The sequence below is a fragment of the Rhinolophus sinicus genome, chromosome 3 (genome assembly GCF_057876585.1).
Source record: "Rhinolophus sinicus isolate RSI-liver-muscle chromosome 3, RSI-T2T, whole genome shotgun sequence".
NCBI classification, from domain to species: Eukaryota; Metazoa; Chordata; class Mammalia; order Chiroptera; family Rhinolophidae; genus Rhinolophus; species Rhinolophus sinicus.
Genome location: NC_142503.1, coordinates 199,575,495 through 199,595,180, shown reverse-complemented (window position 1 = coordinate 199,595,180; position 19,686 = coordinate 199,575,495). Strand labels below are relative to the sequence as shown.

Genomic DNA, 19,686 nt, shown 5'->3' with positions numbered 1-19,686 from the left:
CCCATCCTACAGGAATTAGCAAAGTAACCTACTCTTATCTATCAGATCTGCTCGTTTGTCAGGCCAAAAGGAAGTTTATGATTAACCTCAAGGGCTTGTTACATTATGGCCTGGAGCAAAGGAGTGATTTCAAAACCTGAAGTTTTAGGATATGGCTGTCTTTTGTTTATTCCACCAGGGGCCTCCCTGTCTACGCAGGGACAGGCTAACTCTCCTGTATCAAAACCAGAACAGAAGCCAGCCCTGCAGCCCCAGGCTCCCCTGGGACTATCGGCCAACAGGCAGAGCCTCAGTGTTCAGAGCTGAGCAGGGATCAGGAAGACAAGGCCTCAGGCCAGAGGAGGGGGAGCTGGAACCGACATGCTCTGCAAAAGCCGGAACCCGGAAGACCTAACCCTCAGTGGAAGTGTAAACTAAGGGAAACTGGATTTGCTGGCAAATGGAGCTGTAGAGGGACTGTGTCTTATCTTAGGCACTGCTGGGAGTGCATAAAGGAAGACTCTTTCCTAAGAACCTGTAATCATAATCCTGCCCTACTCAGCATCAGAGTCTGAATTTGTTCTTCCTTTCTATTCAGAAGCAGCTGCAAGCCAGGCAACGTAACTAAAGTGCTGCCATGTTAGCAGCACCCGAGGGGCCAGCAGAGTGAGCGTAAACCTGTCTGTGGAGCACTGTCTGTCCCCAGGTCCCTCACATGGGTTAGAATGAGCCATGTAGCCCGAAATCGGAAAGGACCACGGGGAAAGAGACCCCACGAAGAAGAATCAGCTGAAAAAGGCAATAGAATTGGATAATCCCTCACCCCCAACAAAGTACTTCATTTAGATGGAAGAGACCCAGGACATAAGAGAAATATGCTTAGGGGGCGGCCGTTTAGCTCAATTGGTTAGAGCGCGGTGCTCTTAACAACAAGGTTGCTGGTTTGATTCCCACATGGGCCAGTGAGCTGTGCCTCCACAACTAGATTGAAACAACTACTTGACTTGCAGGTGATGGGTCCTGGAAAAACACACTTAAAAAAAAAAAGAAATATGCTTAAAAATTTTAAAGAAATATAAAAGAAAACTGAATATAACAGCAAGCTACTATGACAAATAGATAGGAATGAAAAAGAATCAAAAGAATTTAAAATCTTAGTGGTAGATTAAATATATTAATCACAGCTAAAAGAAAATAGTGAACTAGATGACAGATCTGTGCAAGAGACAAAAAGATAAAAAAATATGAAAGAGAAGTTAGGAGTCATAGAGGATAGAATATGCTATATCTAAATCTATATCCTGATTAGATATAGTTCAACCTATATCTAATCAGGATTCCAGAAAGGAAGAAAAGAGAGGAAAAGGGAAGGCAATATCTTCATAGACAAGCGCTAAAAATTATCCAAAACTGATTAAAACACTGTATCCTCAGGAGCACAAGCCTTGAACAAGATTCATGGAAAAAACAGCACATACATAATCCTTGTAGTCAGACAGTAAAACCTCAAAGACGATGGGAAAATATTAGTATGTCAGAGAAAAAAATGCAAATAACCAAATAGGAATCATTATTAAAAAACAGACTTCTCAATAGCAAGAACACAATTCAAAATACAGCAGAGAATCCTCTTCCAAGCACTAAGAGAAAAAAACTGTTAGCCTTGAATGGATTCCCTGACCAAACAATTCAAAGACAGAGAGACATCCCAACAAAAAAATCCACAGAGTACTTACCACCAAAAGACCTCAACACAAGTACTAAAGGATAGACTCCAGAAAGAAGAAAAATAGTTGCAAAGGGAAGAACTGAGAAGTAAAGAAGAATGGTGAGTGAAGAAGTTGGTAAAAACACAAGGGAATCTAAAAAATGACTAGAAAATACAATACCAACATCTAATTTGAGTAGTTAAAAATAGAACTAAAATACTAGACAGTTACATGTATGATGAGAAAGGCCAGAGACATCGTAAGAAAACTACAGTTGACCCTTGAACAACGCAGGGGTTAGGGGGTTCTGACCCACCACGCAGTCGAAAATCCATGTATGACTTTTGGCTCCCCAAAAACTTTATTAATAGCTTACTGTTGACCGGAAACCTTATCAATAACATAAACAGTTAATTAACATATTTTGTATGTAATGTGTATTATATACTATGTATATTCTTACAATAAAGTAAGCTAGAGAAAAGAAAATGTTATTAAGAAAATCCTAAGAGGAAATATATTCACAGTGCTGTACATATTTACTGGGAAAATCTGCATATAAGTGGACCCAAACAGTTCAAATCTGTGTTGTTCAGAGTCAACTATATAGACTAATAGCCTCATGAACACAGACACAAGAAATCTTAACAAAATATTACTAAAATGAATACAGCAAGATTTTAAAAAGGATAACCTATATCATGACAAAGTTTACAACAGTAATACATGGTTGGGTTAATAACCAAAACTCACTGCATATAGTCATATAACATATTAATAGAATAAAGGAAAATCATATTATCATCTCAACAGATGCAGAAAATCATATTATCATCTCAACAGATGCAGAAAAAGTATTCGACAAACTTCAAAACCACACATGACAAAAACTCTCAGAAAACTAGGAGTGAAACCATAAAGCATCTGTGAGGCATCTACAGCTACTGTAATGGTGAAAGGCTAAATGCTGAGGCAAAGACGTGCATTCTCACTGTGGTCGCTAGACTGGACATCCTAGCCTGTGCAGGAAGTCATGGAGAACAATCAAAGGCATACAGATTGGAAAAGATGAAATCATACTCTTTCTCCATGGGCAGACGTGATCATCTATGCAGAGAACCTAAAGAAATCTACAAAACAGGATGTAAGTGAAATATAGAAAGATCCGCTGTATTTCTATATGCTAGCAACAAAAACATCTGAAAGTGAAATACAATGGTTGTATAGTTCTTCTATCATCTGCGAAGTGATATCATATTACTTGAGTAGACTGATGTAAAGGAAAAACTCAGCTTTCCACCTGTGAGTCTTTACTCTCACACAGAACACTTTATTTCTGATGCTTATGGTCACCAAATAGGTGGGTTTTTTCCTCTGTGACACCACACAAGTCTCTGACACCCACTGGGTATCCTACAATTTAACTCAATCCTGACACCATCTACCTGGAGAGAGCATCCGATCCCCCAGGTTAAGGGCTCAGTCCCACAAGACTGCCTCCTGCCACTTCAGATGCCAGTTGCAAGCCTGGGTCATCACCTGTGCTTCTGACTGATGTACAGACTAGACTGGAGGTTCCAACAACACCTCCTCGGGTTTGATTAATTTGCTAGAGTGGCCCACAGACCTCAGGGACACTTACTTCCAAGCTTCTAATCACAGCCTGGTCTTACTGGTGACCAGGCCCCATCCAGGAGCCCACTCAGACTCACCTCAATGGAACCAGCGAGCTCCCAGTGCTCTTGTCACTTGGGAATTATAAGGGTTTTAGGAGCCCTGTAGCAGGAACCAGCAGCAGAGGCGTGCGTGTGTGTGTGTGTGTGTGTGTGTCTTATTATTTCACAATGTTTCACAAATGTTTCGAAGCAAGTTAAAGGACACATATTGTAAACTCTAGAAAAACTACTATAAACATAAAAAGGTAGAGCCTAATAAGCCATAGTGCACATAAAACAGAAATACAAAAAATAATTAATCCAAAAGGCAGTAGGAAAAGAAAAACAAGGTATAAGCAATAAGTGGGATAAGTAGAAAACAATAACCAAAATGGTAGACTTAACCAATTGTTCTCAATTGGGGGCAATCTTGCTTCCCCGCACCCATGGGACATTTGGCAATGTCCGGAGGTTGCTACGACTTGGGAGGTATTAGTGTCATCTAGTAGGTGGAAGCCAGAGATGCTGCTAAACATCCTACAATACATGGGACAGGACTCTCCAAAACACCAAAACATCAATAGTGTCAAGGTTAAGAAACCTTGACTTAAATCCAACCATATTAATAGTTACATTAAATGTAAATGGTCTAAATGTTTCGATTAGAAGGCAGAGATCATCACACTGGATAAAAGAGTAGGACCCAAATTCAGGATACCTACTTTAGATAGAAAGAAATGCACTTTAGATATAAATGCACAGATAAACTAAAAGTAAGAATGGAGAAGATATACCATGCAAACCCTAATTATAAGAAAGCAGGAGTAGCCATATTAATACCAACGGAATATTACCAAAGGTAAAAAGAGACACTTTATAGTGATAAAAAGATCAATTCAACAAGAAGACGTAATGATCCTAAGTGTACAGGTACCTAATGACACCACTTTAAGTTGCACGAAACAACACTACAGTGTGAATGTACTTAATGCCATTGAATTGGACACTTAAAAATGGTTCAAATGGCAAACTCAGTTATGTACTTTTTACCACAATAAAAAAACATACCTGAAGCAAAACCTGACAGAACCGAAATGAGAAAAATAACTGCAGTTTTGTTGGGAGATGTTAACGCCCCTCCCGCAGTGACTGACAGAATGAGCAGACAAAAGTCAGTGAGGTGATGGAAGCCTTGAAAGACTGGACTCCACCACTGCATTAGTGAGTGTCCACTAGAAAGTAGGCCCTCAGGGCGGAATTAGACATGCAAGACATTCTCTGGGGAAATCCCGTGGGTGGGGGGGTACAGGTGGAGGAGGCAGGAAGAACTGTCCTCTGCAAGCTAGGAGGGAGAGAGGGGAGACGGAGGGCTGGAGAGGTCAGCTCACACTGCAGTGCAGTCTACGCAAGTGAAACGTGTGCACCACGGCTTATTAGGCTCTACCTGTTTTATTTTTACAGCAGTTTTTCTAGAGTTTACAACATGTGTCCTTTAACTGATCTCAGTTGTGAAATAATAACAAACATACATATGTCTCTGCTGCTGGTTCCTGCTACAGGGCTCCTAAAACCCTTGTAACTTCCTAAGCAACAAGAGCACAGGGAGCTCGCTGGTTCTATTGAGGTGAGTCTGGGTGGGCTCCTGGACGGGGGCTGGTCACCAGTAAGACCAGGCTGTGATTAGAAGCTTGGAAGTAAGTGTCCCTGAGGTCTGTGGGCCACTCTAGCAACGGGGACACCCCAAGCCAAAGTCACCTGTCAGAGGAGTCACCTGTTTTCACAGGAATGACCTGCCTCGGGCCCCAGCCACACTCAGGCACCGGCTGGGAGCAGCCAGTAGGAGGCGCCATCTCGGAACGAGCATGTTGGTGGTTCCAGCGCTCATCAATTACAGGCCCCACCCACAACAGGAGAGAGTTACTGAGACCACATCATTACCAAGCGACATACAGAGTCAAAAAACATGCACGAAAATTCTATTTTATTTAAAGAGATCAAATATTTGAGGGTGATTTTTTTTTATGGCTGAATCAGGATACATAAAACCTCTTTCAGGATACCCAAACTCTCTAGGCTCAAATCCACTACTGGCCTCTTTTCAGCAGTATTTCCATTTCATAAAACCAAACTTCATTTAACACGGGAATCTTGACTGCACATTATTTAAAACGGGGGTCTTTACTGCACTAACTTCATTAAAACACCAAGCTAGCACTGTTTTTCATACGGGTCTATAAACAGAGACAGACCTTGATAACATCTAATGGCCTATTTGAAAGACTCGCCAATTTTAATGAGATGGACACTGACGTAGGGTTAAGCAGTGAAATGTTTACTGATGGCTCTGCTGCGCTTAGCGTGGGGGCACCCACAGCCTAGGAGAGGAGCAGACCCATGAGCAAACACGGGAGCCTGACACACTCGCGCAGGTGGATCACGGGAAGGACGCGGTCTGTTCTCACAGGTGCAGAACAGCGGCGGCAGGTAAGGCTGCGGCCTCCAGGGTGCCAGTGGCATGAACCCCAGGAGCCTCCTGGCACAGCACTGTCCTGGTTTTCATTTCTAAATGATGAAATATGACCCCGTACAGGAGACGGTATGCAGCCTAAGTGCATACAATAGCCTTAAGCTATCAGAAGACACGCACCCACGAGTCCTCATCTACACGTAGCTGGGGAAAGGGAACGTCAAGAGTTGCTTTGAAGCCCTCTGGGCCCCTCCCTGCCTCATATCCCAGCCACCAAAATCACTAACGTGGGACTAATTGCCCCCTTGCTCTTATTCACAGTTTTGCCACAGGTGCGTGTCCTTACACATGGGAGTGTGTAGGTGCCTCACACACAGGTTCACACTGGTGAGCTAACACCTGATTGTAGGGTGTGGCCTCAGCTTTGCTGTCCCAGATACTCAATTTTAGTGTCCTGTGTTGATCAGCTCAGGGACGTTGTCTCACGTCATCTACTGCACAAGAAGTGGAAGTTTAAGCTGCAAAGCCAACTTACTATTTTACAATGAACTCTTAGGTGTGAACGGTACCCTCTCCCCTCACTGGCTGCTGTATAATACATGGACATCGAGTTTTAGTCCAAAAGCTGCTTGGCAAGCATGGAGCAATTTCTGACCACACCACTGTAAGCATAGGAGCCAGTACACCAAGGGGCTCCTGGCTCGCAAAGGGACCCCCACACCCAGCTGCACAGGGAATCCGACCCCTTCCACAGACTTTCAGCTCCCTTCCTTCGGTCACATTCCCTCTTCTTTTGATAAGAGGACAGTCCAGTCTTATTCTGGCCTGGGAGCCACTCTTTCGTCTCCTTCAGGAGACTCTGTCCATCTCAGGTCTCATCTATTGTGTGTTCAGCTTCTAGTTCCCTCATTTCCATCTTCCTAAGGGGCATTTCTCGTTGCCTCATTGAGGCAATTTAATTTCCTCAAACAGAAATCCAGAAGAAACTTGATGGGAAAAGTCGGATTGGAAAGAAGCTTGGAATGGTTCCCATACACACACTTCACCTGCAGGGCTTTTTAGGCCCCTTGGCAGGCAGCTCCCCTTTTGTGCGCGAGACCAGTGCACGGGACCGTGTTCTCTATGAGCAGGGCCTTGGGGACGGTGAGGTCCAGCGAGGCTTTCTCTACGGGCCTCTTTCAATGCAGCAAGGTTAGCCTGCAGTAGAAACTGCCGGCATATCAAATAACCAACAGATCTGAATATTCTGAAATATTTAAGAAGACTCAAATAAGATTCGAATTCATTAAATGCATAAGAATTGTTTCACTATTTTCCTTCTTTTACTAACAAATAACCACGATTTAAAGTTTGAATATTTGTACAACTTTTTAATGATCTAAAAGTTAAACAAAGGCATCTGCTTTTCTAGAATAATTTTCTTAAATCCATAGGGCAACCTGGAGTAGGCACTGTCCACTGGATTTGAAGGAAGTCCCTGGGGCCAGGGATTCTGTCAGTAGTGATCGAGATACAGGCAGATTTCCTATAAAGGAAAAGAATTCGACTGCCAGAGAAGTCTCAGCAATCAAGAGACAACAGAGTAATACCTTTAAAGTGCTGAGATAAAATAACCATATGAAGTTAGGTAGGGATGGAGTTTCATTTTCCCCCCAACGTCCCACATCACTTACCAGAAAACCTCTGTGGTATCACCTTTGCAATAACTCAAGTGTTCACATACATTGAATTTTCTGACTTCTCTATTCTCTTCCAGTGATCTGTTTATCTAGTCTTGTACTGATACCAAGTTGCCTTGGTTACTGAAGCTTTACAAGTCTTATTACCCAGTATAGCAACTCCTCCCGTCTTGTTCTTTTCCCACTAGTATCTTTGCTCTTTTTGACTCATTACAATGTCATACACATTTTTACTCACCCTGTCAACTGCCATTTAAAAAACTGTTGGAATTAAAATGAACTTAGGTCAATTTAGGGAGAATGGATATCTAATAAAATACAATTTTTACTTTACTGTGAGTCACTGTAAAAAAAAAATTGAAAGCTAAATTCCCAACAACTAATGAACTGAAGTGATCCATGCTGAGAAGGACACCAGGGAAACCCTGTATTGCGATGCTATTGCAGGTCACGGGACCCTAACCAATGCATCTAGGGGTCACTTCCACAGGAAAGACAGGGCAGGCATTAGGCAAATGCGTCTTTGGCTGAGGTGGCAAGACAAAACTCCCATTTCTGCATCATTTAAAAAAATATACTAGGTATAAGTCAGGTAAACATTTATGACATTCTAAGGCAGGAGTTTTCTAACTGGAAAACATGGCAGACACGTTCCCACTCCCAGGCCCCTCCTTCTTCCGACCTGGAATACGCTACCCCAGACACATCAGCATGGCATGCTGTCCACTCTCTTTAGGTCTTTCTTCAGCTGCCACCTCTCAGTCAGCCCTTCCCCGAACTTCCTATTTACAACGGGACCTCCCCTGCTGGCACTCGTCACCCCCTTCTCTGGTTTACGTCCCCTCAGCTCGTCTCCCACTTGTTGGTCTATGTGTCACTTTTCTGGCTCTCACCATTAGACTCTCAGCTCCGTGAGGGCTGGGACTTCGCCTGCTGTGTCTCTAACGGTCTCCAGGACCTAACACAGGCCCGGCACACAGCAATCCCTCGACAAACACTTGCTGAATGAACGTGCCGGGAGAGCAAGTGCAGAAAAGTGGCAGAAACAGGAACTAGCACTGCTGTGGTTCGTGCAGCCACAGTTCTGAAGGCAAGGCCATGGAAGTTCAACAATCTGCTGAATGCTAAGAAAGAGAGCACACACTTAATTTCAGAACAGAAAATTAGGCCAAGTGATCTTTCTGGTCTGTTCTTACGTATGCCACACCCACGTAGTTAACAAGTTTATCACATTTCTGTACATATTATTGGCTCCTCACAACATTTTCTTTGTGCTTTTGGCACTAGCTATGAAGAATTTCTTGTGTCTCTATCTGCCCTCTCCTACCAACTTATGTAGAAAAAAAAGGTTTCCAAAGGCACTATTCTTGAAAACACATGCCAGACTATGTTTATCACACAAAAGGTCTGCTTTCTTCTTTAGGAACATACTGCATTTGAAAACATGATCTTTCATCCATGGCATACATGGTTTTAGAGGGCAAACTAACGTTTGTTTTTCTTTACCTTCCCATAAAATCTTAGCTTCCCCCTAAATTAAACTAGTCAATGCATCTCTCGATCTTCCCTTGGAAATTCCAGAGCCCCTGAATCTGGTTGCTACTGTCCTCCACACCCAGGCTTCTGTGGAAGCCCCGCCACCTCGCACCAGAAGTGAGCGCAGTGGTTAGGCAATCAGCCCTGTGGCCTGGAGCAGGAATCTTACAGTCCTTTATCTGTAAAAGCCTGGGATTGTAGCAAATGATTCTAAGACGAGCTCTGAAGACAAGGATGACAATAATAACAACGGCATAAGTATTTAATCCATCGCTAGGATCACACACTAATGACAGCCAAAGCTGAAAGCAACTCTTTGTGGTGTTGTGTTTCCACAAGTAATATACGAAGACGTTATTACCAAAAAATTCTAGTAATTCCACAGTATTAAGGGAAAACAAAAATTCCTTCTCCTCCACACCCTCCCTCACCATGCCCCATTCTCAACCCTCACCTAGCGTTAGGTAACCATGGTGAACTGTATGGGGGTGTTCCCCCACATCTCTTTGTTTTACACACAGATATTTAGCTTTGTTTTCAAACCCTAACATCCTAACTCCAAATTATGTGTTCTTTCCAAAGCAGAATTTTTATTTTCCACTTTCTTTGTGAGTTTCCACAATTACAAGTTTATAATCTATACTCGATGGGTGCTCAAAAAATGCTTTTTGATACTCAGCGCTGCCAAGTGTGGATTTGGGCCCCAGTATATATTTTTTTATGGTCCCTGAGGGAAAATTAGCTAAAACCATATACACGGGTTTTTTTCCTGGGGTCCCCTCCTAGTCTGCTGGGTCCAGTCATTTGTACTAGGTTCCCCACATTCTGGTCGTCCCTGCAGAGGCTATCCTAGCGTATCATATTCCTTCAAAGCCCATAGGGCTCATCACATGATAAACAGAAAACTAATTCTCGGTAAACCTTAAAACTGGCAGTCAGGTATAATGTGCAGTTTCATTCTGGAGAGCACTAAACTCTAGTTTCCTTAAGATTTTTTTGAGATAGGAGGCAGGAATTTTTAAAATAGTTTATATATATACCTATATATGTGTATATAGGTGTATTATATATATATATTTTTAATTTTATTGGGGAATATTGGGGAACAGTGTGTTTTTCCAGGACCCATCAGCTCCAAGTCAAGTTGTTGTTTTCAATCTAGTTTTGGAGGGTGCAGCTCACTAGCCCATGTGGGACTCAAACTGGCGACCTTGGTATTATGAGCACTGTGCTCAAACCAACTGAGCCCACCTGTATTTTTTTAAAAGGACAATAAAATAGCTATCAATCAGACACGTGTTTTATAAAAGAAAACCAGCTGTAATTGTAACCCGTGTAAGGGGTCCAAATTCTACCAGTGCACACTAGTGCACACGTGGCCCAGAGGGTCCTGGAGCTGACCCTGCCCCAGGGGCAGGTTCCAGCCCTCAGCCTCATGGGGGCGCCCGGCCCGCCATTCTGGCCTTATCCCACACTGCTCCATGTCCTGCTCTGTATTCCAGTTCCATCCAAACACATTTTCTGGAACAACAACAACAAAACCCTTGAAACACTAAGCCTTGATGCTGAAGGTTACTCAATAGTGAATTAAACCCAAGGGGGTAGCAAAACTACTCTACAGTGTTAGAAGTAGGAAGAGAGGGGCCTTGGGGACAAGTACTGATTGGGAGGTGGCACCAGGGGGTGTCTCCTGCACTGCTGGAAATGTTCTGTATCTTGATCTGTGTGATGACAAGGGCGTATACACACATAAATTCATTAACTTGTACACTTTATGGAAATTATACTGCAATTAAAAAGTGAAAAAACAAAACAAGGTAAAACACAAGAGCCTGGAAAGTCTGCTCTAAATTTTTGAGGCGTGTTTTATGACCCAGAATATGATCTATGTTCACTTGTAAAGAACGTGTCCTCAGCTGCTGTTGGGTGGAATGTTCTAAAAATGTCCATTAGATCACGCTCATTCATAGCGTTGCTCAGTTCTATATCCTGGTTGGTTTTCTGTCACTGCTTCTATTCCTGAGAGGTGCTGAAGTCTCCAACTGTAATTGTGGATTTCTCTACTTTTTCTTTCAGTTATGTCAGTTTTTCCTTTGTGTACTGAAGCTGTTTGTTTAGGACTGCAGTGTCTTCTTCGTGAACTGACCCTTTTTTCATTATGCAATGTTTCTCTTTAGCCCTGGTTATTTCTTTGCTCAGACTACTTTGATATTAATATGGCCACCTCAAATTTCTTTGGATTAGTGTTACATGGTGTGTCTTTTTCCATCCTTTTACTTTTTACCTTCCTATATCATTCATTTTAAACTGCATTTCTTAAAGACAACATGTAATTGGTTCATGATTCTTTTTCTCCATTCCAATTTGTTTTTTAGTTGATACATGAGATAATTTCCATTTAATATAATTATTGATACATTTTGATTTAGGTTTATCATTGTATTTGTTTTCTATTTGTTCCTTGTTTTTCCTTCTTCTGTTTCCCCTTTCTTGCTTTCCTGTGAGTTGTTTGAACATTTTTTAAATTCCATTTTGACATGTCTATAGTGATTTTTACTATACCGTATTATACAGATTTTTTGTTGTTTTTTTTTTCCCCCCAGTGGTTGCTCTAGGGATTACCACACATACACACACAACACACACACACTTCACATTTCAAAATCTATTTAGACTCATTATTTTACGTCTTCAAGTAGAATGTAGAAACCTTACCACCATATAGGTTCCTTACTCTCCTCTTTTATATTATAGTTGTCTTATATGTTACTACATACATATACATTAAAAACTCGATCAATTTTTTTTTTCAACTTTTTTTTTTGGCGGGGGGAAGGGGAACAGGACTTTATTGGGGAACAGTGTGTACTTCCAGGATTTTTCCCAAGTCAAGTTCCTGTCCTTTCAATCGTAGTTGTGGAGGGTAAAGTTCAGCTCCAGGTCCAGTTGTCGTTGTTAGTTACAGGGGGCACAGCCCACCATCCCTTGTGGGAGTTGAAGAGTCAAATTGGCAACCTTGTGGTTGAGAGCCCACTGGCCCATGTGGGAATCGTACCAGCAGTCTTCAGCGTCAGGAGCACAGAGCTCCAACTGCCCAAGCCACTGGGCCAGCCCCCCAAAAATAACTCAATCAATTTTTAAAAATTTTTGCTACCTGTCAAATATATTTTAAAGAACTCAAGAAGAGAGAAATGCACTATTGTATTTATCCAGATATTTACTATTTTTCATTTATTACTGATGTTCCAAATTTCTTTCTGGTATCACTTTCTTTTTGTCTGATTTTAGAGCAGGTCTGCTGGAAACGAATCCCTTAGTTTTCTTCCATCTGAGAATATTTTTATTTCATCTTCTTTCCTGATAGATATTTTCACTGGTTAAAGAATTCTTAGTTGACGGTTCTTTTATTTCAGTACTTTAAAAATGTTGTACCACTGTCTTCTAACCTTCATGGTCTCTGATGAGAAATCTGCAGTCTTTCAAATCATCATTCCTCACAGGTAATGTGTCATTTTTCTCCAGCTACTTTTAAGATTTTTCTTTGTCTTTAGTTTTTAGCAGTTTGATTTCTTTGGTTTATTCTGTTAGGGGTTCACTATATTGGATTCAAAGTCTTCCGTATTAAGTGTTTGAAGTATTTGAGAGATTTCAGATATATTAATTCATAACTATAGTTTTAAAGATCAACTATGTAATGGTCTTAAATGTTTGAGGAATTTGTTCCAGCAAATCCATAAGCTATTAATCAAAGAAAAGAAATAGCGATTTTAATTTTTATAAAAAATATTAATATAAACTCTAGAGCCAATCTGCTCAAGCTCAGACAATGATGTCACCATTTACTAACCTTGGGCAAGTCCCAAGGTTAACCTTGCCTGACCTTGTACAAGTCCTTTGACCTCTGTGTGCCTCAGTTGTCTACCTGGTAAAACGAGGATGAAAATAATAACATCTGCCTTATACAGTTTCTGTGAGGATAAAATGAGTTAACACATTTTTTGCGGGAAACGAGTAAACTCGTCATATCGCTTTTTATACCAAAGCGCGGGAGACGAGAATAACACATATTTTGCACCTCTTTTTAAACTGAAACACTGAAAGTTTCATAGAAAAATATCAAATAGATCGAAAGATATGAATATTTTACGGAAAGTCTAATTTTGGCGAGAAAATGTCAAAAAAGCCCCGCGTTACAACGCGATTTGGCGGGAAAATGCCCGCTTACAAAGTGTAGCTTAGAGTAATGCCTGGCATTCAGAAAGTGCTATAATGCAAGCTAACCATTTTTGTTATTTTAAATTGAGTATAGAGGCTTAAGAAAAACTAAGTTTAAATGAAGACTTTAATTAAAGTTGAACGTTGACTAAAATGCAGATATTTGGAAACATTTCTCTTAAACACAAAGCCTTGTCTTAGTCCGTAAAAGCCTACTAACCACAGACAGAGTACAGCCCCACAAGGTCATGAGGTAGGAGCCATGACTCACTCGCCTTTGAGTCACTCTAGAAAAAAACCACGCACTAAATAAAGCGTAGATACTAACTCAATGGGTGAATCCCATGACGGTCCACCACTATTTGGCGTCCCTCAACATCTACAATAACAGACATGCCCAAGTCAACCAGTGCAGAACAGGCCAGGCGGGATGCCCTTCGCGGTTCTACGGCTGTGATCTTATTTAATGTAGCTGTTCTGGCAGCCGGCCAGTACTGATACTAGTCCTTTCTTCACAATAAGTTCAATAGGATAACTAGAGATTACTCCGGCAAGTCTTTCAAGGTATTCTGAGAAACAAAACACTTAGGAAAAAACACCTACTTCCAAAGTCTTCTAAGTAGTCAACACTAAAATGTTCTTTTTTAAAGGGCGGCAACATTTTTGGAGGCAGGAAAAACAACTTAAAAACACCAATGTTTTTAGCTATACTCCACCCCAACCACATGCGCTTGTGAAGTGCTGCCGGGATGAGAGACGCAGGCCACGTTCCAGCAAATAAGCAGTAAGTTACCGCGCGCCGAAACTCACGACACATTAAACATGAGCCACGGCTCGCGCACGCGCAGTACGGTGTAGAGGAAAGCGGGACTCACCTCGAAGCTGTACTTTCTCATCTGGTTGAAGTGCCGGCAGTACAGATAGATCATGCCGATGCTGCTGCCCACGGCAATGTAGTCCCCGCTGGTGTCCAGGGCCGTGAGGTAGACCAGCACGGAACGGAAGCCCTTCTGGATCTTCGTGGGGATGGCATTGAGGAGATAGTACAGAGGGCAGAACTCTCTGAACGTACCAGGCTCTGACACGGATGCCATGGTCAAGGTCTCCACAGAGGATCCACAGGCAGAAGAGGAATGTTTACCTGGGAAACCTGGGGGCTAAAGAACAGGCACTGTAATCCTTCCAACTCTAGTCATGCCAGAGAGAAGCCACGTTCACCAGGGGGAACAAGGAACTTTCAGGCGGGTAAACAGTATAGCTGGAGCTTAATTACACAGAGAGAGTGTGTCATCCAGGTGTCATCCAGATCACTTTGGAGCATTTTTATTCAAAGTGCACTTGAATTTGTACTGGCCCCCGTAACTTGTATGGTGATAAATACTAGGGAGGGGCGGAAGCGACATTCAAAACAGTTCTTCTTCTCAAGTTGCTGAGGATCTAGCCAGGGAGGCAAAGAAGCCGTGAAAATATACCAAACCCCGTGTGATTAGGTGCAAATCTGTGGGTCCTGATAAGAGGGAGAGAGCGGCGTGGATTAGTGGGGAAAAGGCTTACTAGAAATATCCTGTAGGATGGAATGTGGAAGAGAGAAACAGGAAAGACAGCTGCACTAGAACAGCGAACCAATCCCAGACGCAATACGCTGAGACGACGGTCCCCCGGCTGGAGGCCTGTAACGTCCTCAGAGCCCAGGGCCTCGACTGCACAGCGCCTGTCGCCTGTTCCTCAGTGACCGTACCTCTTGGCACTCTGGATTCCGAGCTTCCCTCAATAGATACTCAATCCTTCCACAGCACATTCTAATTACCAAGAGCTCACTCACTCACTCAGTCCTCACCCTACCCTGTAACATACATAGGTGCTGGCATCGTCCCCAACTTTTAGAGGAAGGGATTGAAGGCCAGAGGCTCACACGTCTGGCCCAAGACCACACAGCTGAGACGTGAATCTGGGTCTGCTCCCTCCAAGTCCTGGGCCCTTTCCAACGTCAGTCACAGCTCTGACATACAAGCACAGGTGGATGTCTGCACCTGCTTCGACCTGGAGGGACATTTTAGCCCTTTAGGTCCATGGAGATTTCAAGCCCCTCTAATAGAAACTTCTTGGGATGCTGGTTTTATGGTCTGTTTGAACTGTGGGTTTTCTATTTCTACAGAGCTAACTGACTTCCAAGCCCTCTTCTAATGAAACTCACCCAGAGGCCCTTGCACTGGTTGTTCCTTCCAGCTGGAATGTTCTTTCTGCAGGTGTCACTCAGCGCTTGTTCTTCTCAACATGTAGGTCTCTGCTAGAATGTCCCCTCTTCCACAAGACCTTACCCGGCCACCCCTAAAGTGGCCCCTCTGCCCCCCGAGCACTCTCTCTCACACCCCCTCCCCATACACTTCTTTCTTTTCTGTTGACTCACCATCTCTGCCTGAGCCCCTGCACCACCCCTGGTCTGTAAGCCCCACCGGAGCAGAGCCCACGTCTGCCTCACTCACTCCTCTAGCCGCTGGCACCTAGAAAAGGTCAGGCACATCAGAGATGCCCAGTAAATATTTACCGAATAAATGAATGAGTTATAAAAAAGGAACATTTGCAAGGAAGGAATTAGTGACACGAATGGAAGAGCAGCAAAATATGATCTTTTCTCCAATATGGTTCAATTCAAACCTGGAATAATAACCCCCCCCCCACTCCCCGCCCCCCAATCTGTACAGAATATGCCGTTTTCCAAGAATTTTCAGATTCCTACCTCGCTTGGTAGTCACAATAGCCAACACAGGGAGATAAGCGGGGTCACTTCAGAGAACTTTTCTACAGGTGACAAAAATAATCATATCCCTCTGTGACGGTTAAGAACACCAACTAACACACACTCTTTTAGCAGAAGTTGAAGCTCTGGAAGATTCAGAAATTTGCCCAAGGTCACACAGTTTTAAGTGCCTACTGCAAGGAAAATTGGGATGGTGAACTCTGGTTCTGTTCATACAGCAGCACAGTTCATAAATGTATAACTTTTTAAGAACAAGACCAATCCTTGGTTTGTGCGAGTACTCCAGAAAGGTGGGCAAGACCCACATGACCCAGAAATCAAATGACAGCAAAATGGCTATCAGGGCCGCTGGCAGACACCCTGGGAAAGCATGTAGGTCATTTAAGGACACGGACACTAAAACCAAAATGACAACAATAATAATAGCAATAACGGTAATAGCTAACACTATGACTTAATAGAAACTTCCTTGCACACTAACTCATTAAATCCTCACAAAAAACCTGTGAGGTAGGCACGATTGCTATCCGTCCCCATTTCAACGATCTCAATCCAATTTTTAAAGTTAATAATGCTTCCTTGGTCACAAACATTTCCATTAAAAGTACAAAACCCTGCTCCACAACAGGTCAGGAGGCTTCTCCCCTTGTTAGTACCATCGACCCCCTCACTGGGAAGGTGACAGCTCACCATGCTGACTGATGGCACCCTAATGTCATCTTGGCAGGCGTTTTCCAAAACTGGAGCTAAGACAAATCTAGTCCAAATCATTCACTTAGCAGTTCAGTGGCCATAAGTTGCCAGAGCACTCTGACAACTCTAATGCTTTAAGGATTTTCTCCAAAATCTCTAGGAAGTGACAATTAGAATCCTGGTTGTATAATCTCTTTTTAAAATCAGGCTACAACACCTAGTCTTCTTTTTTCTTTTTTTTTAATTGGGGAGTATTGGGGGACAGTGTGTTTCTCCAGGGCCCATCAGCTCCAAGTCATTGTCCTTCAATCTAGTTGTGGAGGGCGCAGCTCAGCTCCAAATCCAGTGGACGTTTTCAATCTTTAGCAGCAGGGGGTGCAGCCCACCATCCCATGCGGGAATTGAACCGGCAACCTTGTTATCGAGAGCTCGTGCTCTAACCTACTGAGCCATCCGGCCACCCCTCTGGCAGCTTGGCGGCGGCTTGTTGTCTTCAATCTAGTTGTGGAGGGCGCAGCTCACTGGCCCACATGGGAATTGAACAGGCAACCCTGTTGGTCAGAGCTCATGCTCTAACCTACTGAGCCATCCGGCTGCCCCCACACCTATTCTTTTAAGTGTTAAAATCTTTTGGGTGAACATGATGAGATTGAGGCAGCCTTTTATCTTCCAGATGAAATTTTGTCACTTCCTTGGTCCCGTGCCTGATAAGCCACCGCTCATAGGCTAAAGCCTGATGAAAGCATGGAAGTAGAACATTTTAAAAAACACGGTCTGTATCTAGCTCCATGCCAGGCTGCTCCTCCTTCCACACACTCTATGCTGCAGCCACAGTGGACTTTCCACCACAGTCCCCGAACACACCATGACCTGTATGTCTTTGCAAAGTCCCTCTCCTCCCTTCCCCATGGCCCTACACAGCTTGTAAGGACTAGTTCTCCACCAGGAAGCCTTCACAGACTTCCTCTGACACTTAGTGGGCCTTTCTCTGCTTTCACAGAACACTCTGAGGGCAGTGACCACACGGCACCGTCATCGTTTGTCTCCGTATCCTTCAATGGACTCCTTCCGGTCTTTTCTTCCAGTCTACATGCTTCGTGGTGCTGCAAAAGACCAGTCAAAACACTGTGCCAGAAATCCCAAAGTACAACAGCCCAAGATGTAAGACTACTCTACCGTAGTTACAGTCATCATTATGCAAAAATGCACTGGTCTTCAGTCCAGGGCCAAAGAATACACTCATTTAAAAGTGAACACGCACTTTGAACAATAGCTCGCTTCTACTACTCCCTGCTGATTCTACCACGCTCCTTGTGCTCCATGAGATCCAGAAATCTCCTGTTTGACCCCGAAGCTTCTTTTCATGTAACTGTTTCCAGATCTGCTCTTTCACTTTTCCATGTTCAATCAACTGCTCTGCCCGATGCAGTTCCTTCTTTTTCCTAAGTTCCAGCAGCCATTCTGTCCAACTACGAAGACAGATGCTCGCTACCATGAAACATTACCTTCCTTAAACTCCAAGTGTAACTTCTCCAAGACAACACTGCAAATCCACTTTTCCATTGAAAAAGACAATGGCTACAAAGTAACTTAAAACTAACAAAAGCTGCCCACTAGTCACTCCTTCAGAAGACTATCCTTAGCCGGTCTTCCCCACCACCCCTCTCCAAGCCAGCCCTGAAAACTGAAGCAGAGCACCCCTATGCCTGTACCTGCTGGTTCTCTGGGGAGAAGCTCCCTGAGGGCAGGGGCGAGGGCTGCCTGGTCCACCACTCAATCCCTAGAGCCTGGGATGGTGGCTGGCATACAATGGACCCAAAATAAGGACCTGGGATGTAAGTTGGGTTACCAAAGAACAGCAAGATCAGAGGCTCATCAAGGTGCGTTGTAGCTGATTGTGAGGAACTATAAAAAGCCTTGCAGCTCAGGAGACACTGGTGACAAGGGACACATGCTGGGATTTGGGTTTGGGGATTTCCCAGAAGTCCTTCCCTTAAAGTTTACAAGACGTTGAGGACAAAGAGGCAGTCAACCCCAAGTGCAACTGATCACTCCAGCAGATAAAGCAAATGTGCACCCAGGCTGGTCCCCCACATTCTGCCACCAGATGAAACAGAAGAAGCAACAGAACAAATTCCTGAATCTCAGTGAGAAAGTGAGAAAGAACAAAGAGCGGGGAAGAGAAATGGAAGTAGAGCATGTGGGCAAGGACAGCAGCTATTCTTTCTGGAAAGGTAGCGCCTGCCAGGCACTGTGTTTAGCACCTCACGTGCACTGACCTATTTAATCTTCCCACCAAGACAGAGGCAGAAACCACTATCATCTGCATTTTACTGATGATGAAACTGGAGCTTAGACAAGTGATATCACCTGCCCCGAGCACACAGTTCGGAGGGGGCAGCGCTGTGCCCTGAATCCCATTCTTTACCCTGCACGACCTATTCTGCCTCCCAGGCCTTAAAACAGGACGGAGAGAGTGGTTCATGTACCCATTTACCGAACGCTGACTGAGCTCCCCCTGGGTCCGTGCCCAGGCCTGGTGGGCGGACGACGGCGCGAGGGCCGAGGGGTCGGGAGACAGACGCAACGTCAATCAGAGGACTGGGGAGCTGCACCCTCGGGGCCCGCGGGCAGAAGGGGTGCGAAGGCGCGGCGAGGGCAGGAGCGGTGTGGGAGGAGCGAGGGGAGCCGGCCCGCGAGGCGGAGGGCCCGCGGATGGGCAGCGGCCGGCGCAGCACAGGAGGGGCGGCCGGCTGCCCCGCTCGGCGGACCGCGGGGTTTGGCCAGGCGTTAGCCCGGCGCCTCCAGCGTGACGGCATTCAGCCTCGGCGACCCGCGCGGGAGCGACGGGAGCGGGAAACGGGGCAAGACCGGCAGGGCGACCCCGAGGCGCCGAGGCGAGGGAAGGCAGGGCCGAGGGAGGCGTGAGCGGCGGCGGGGAGGCAGAGAAAGGGGCGCGGGGCCGGACAGTGGGGCCGCCAGCCGCGGCGCCGGA

The 19,686-nt window shown here is 44.3% G+C and overlaps 1 protein-coding gene across 4 annotated transcripts in view; it reads right to left on the bottom strand.

Moving 5' to 3' along the window:
- Window positions 1–19,686, bottom strand: part of TECPR2 (tectonin beta-propeller repeat containing 2) — an 87,394-nt gene that overhangs the window by 67,569 nt on the left and 139 nt on the right. For 2 of the 4 annotated variants that reach the window (XM_019747190.3, XM_074326898.2), the window contains exon 2: window positions 14,116–14,397. In XM_019747190.3, coding sequence (XP_019602749.3) covers window positions 14,116–14,334 — 219 coding nt within the window. In that variant the 5' untranslated portion in view covers window positions 14,335–14,397. Of the gene's footprint in view, window positions 1–14,115; window positions 14,398–15,434; window positions 15,575–19,188; window position 19,686 lie in introns of those variants that run through there. The other 2 variants (XM_074326897.2, XM_019747189.3) reach the window with 2 other exon arrangements.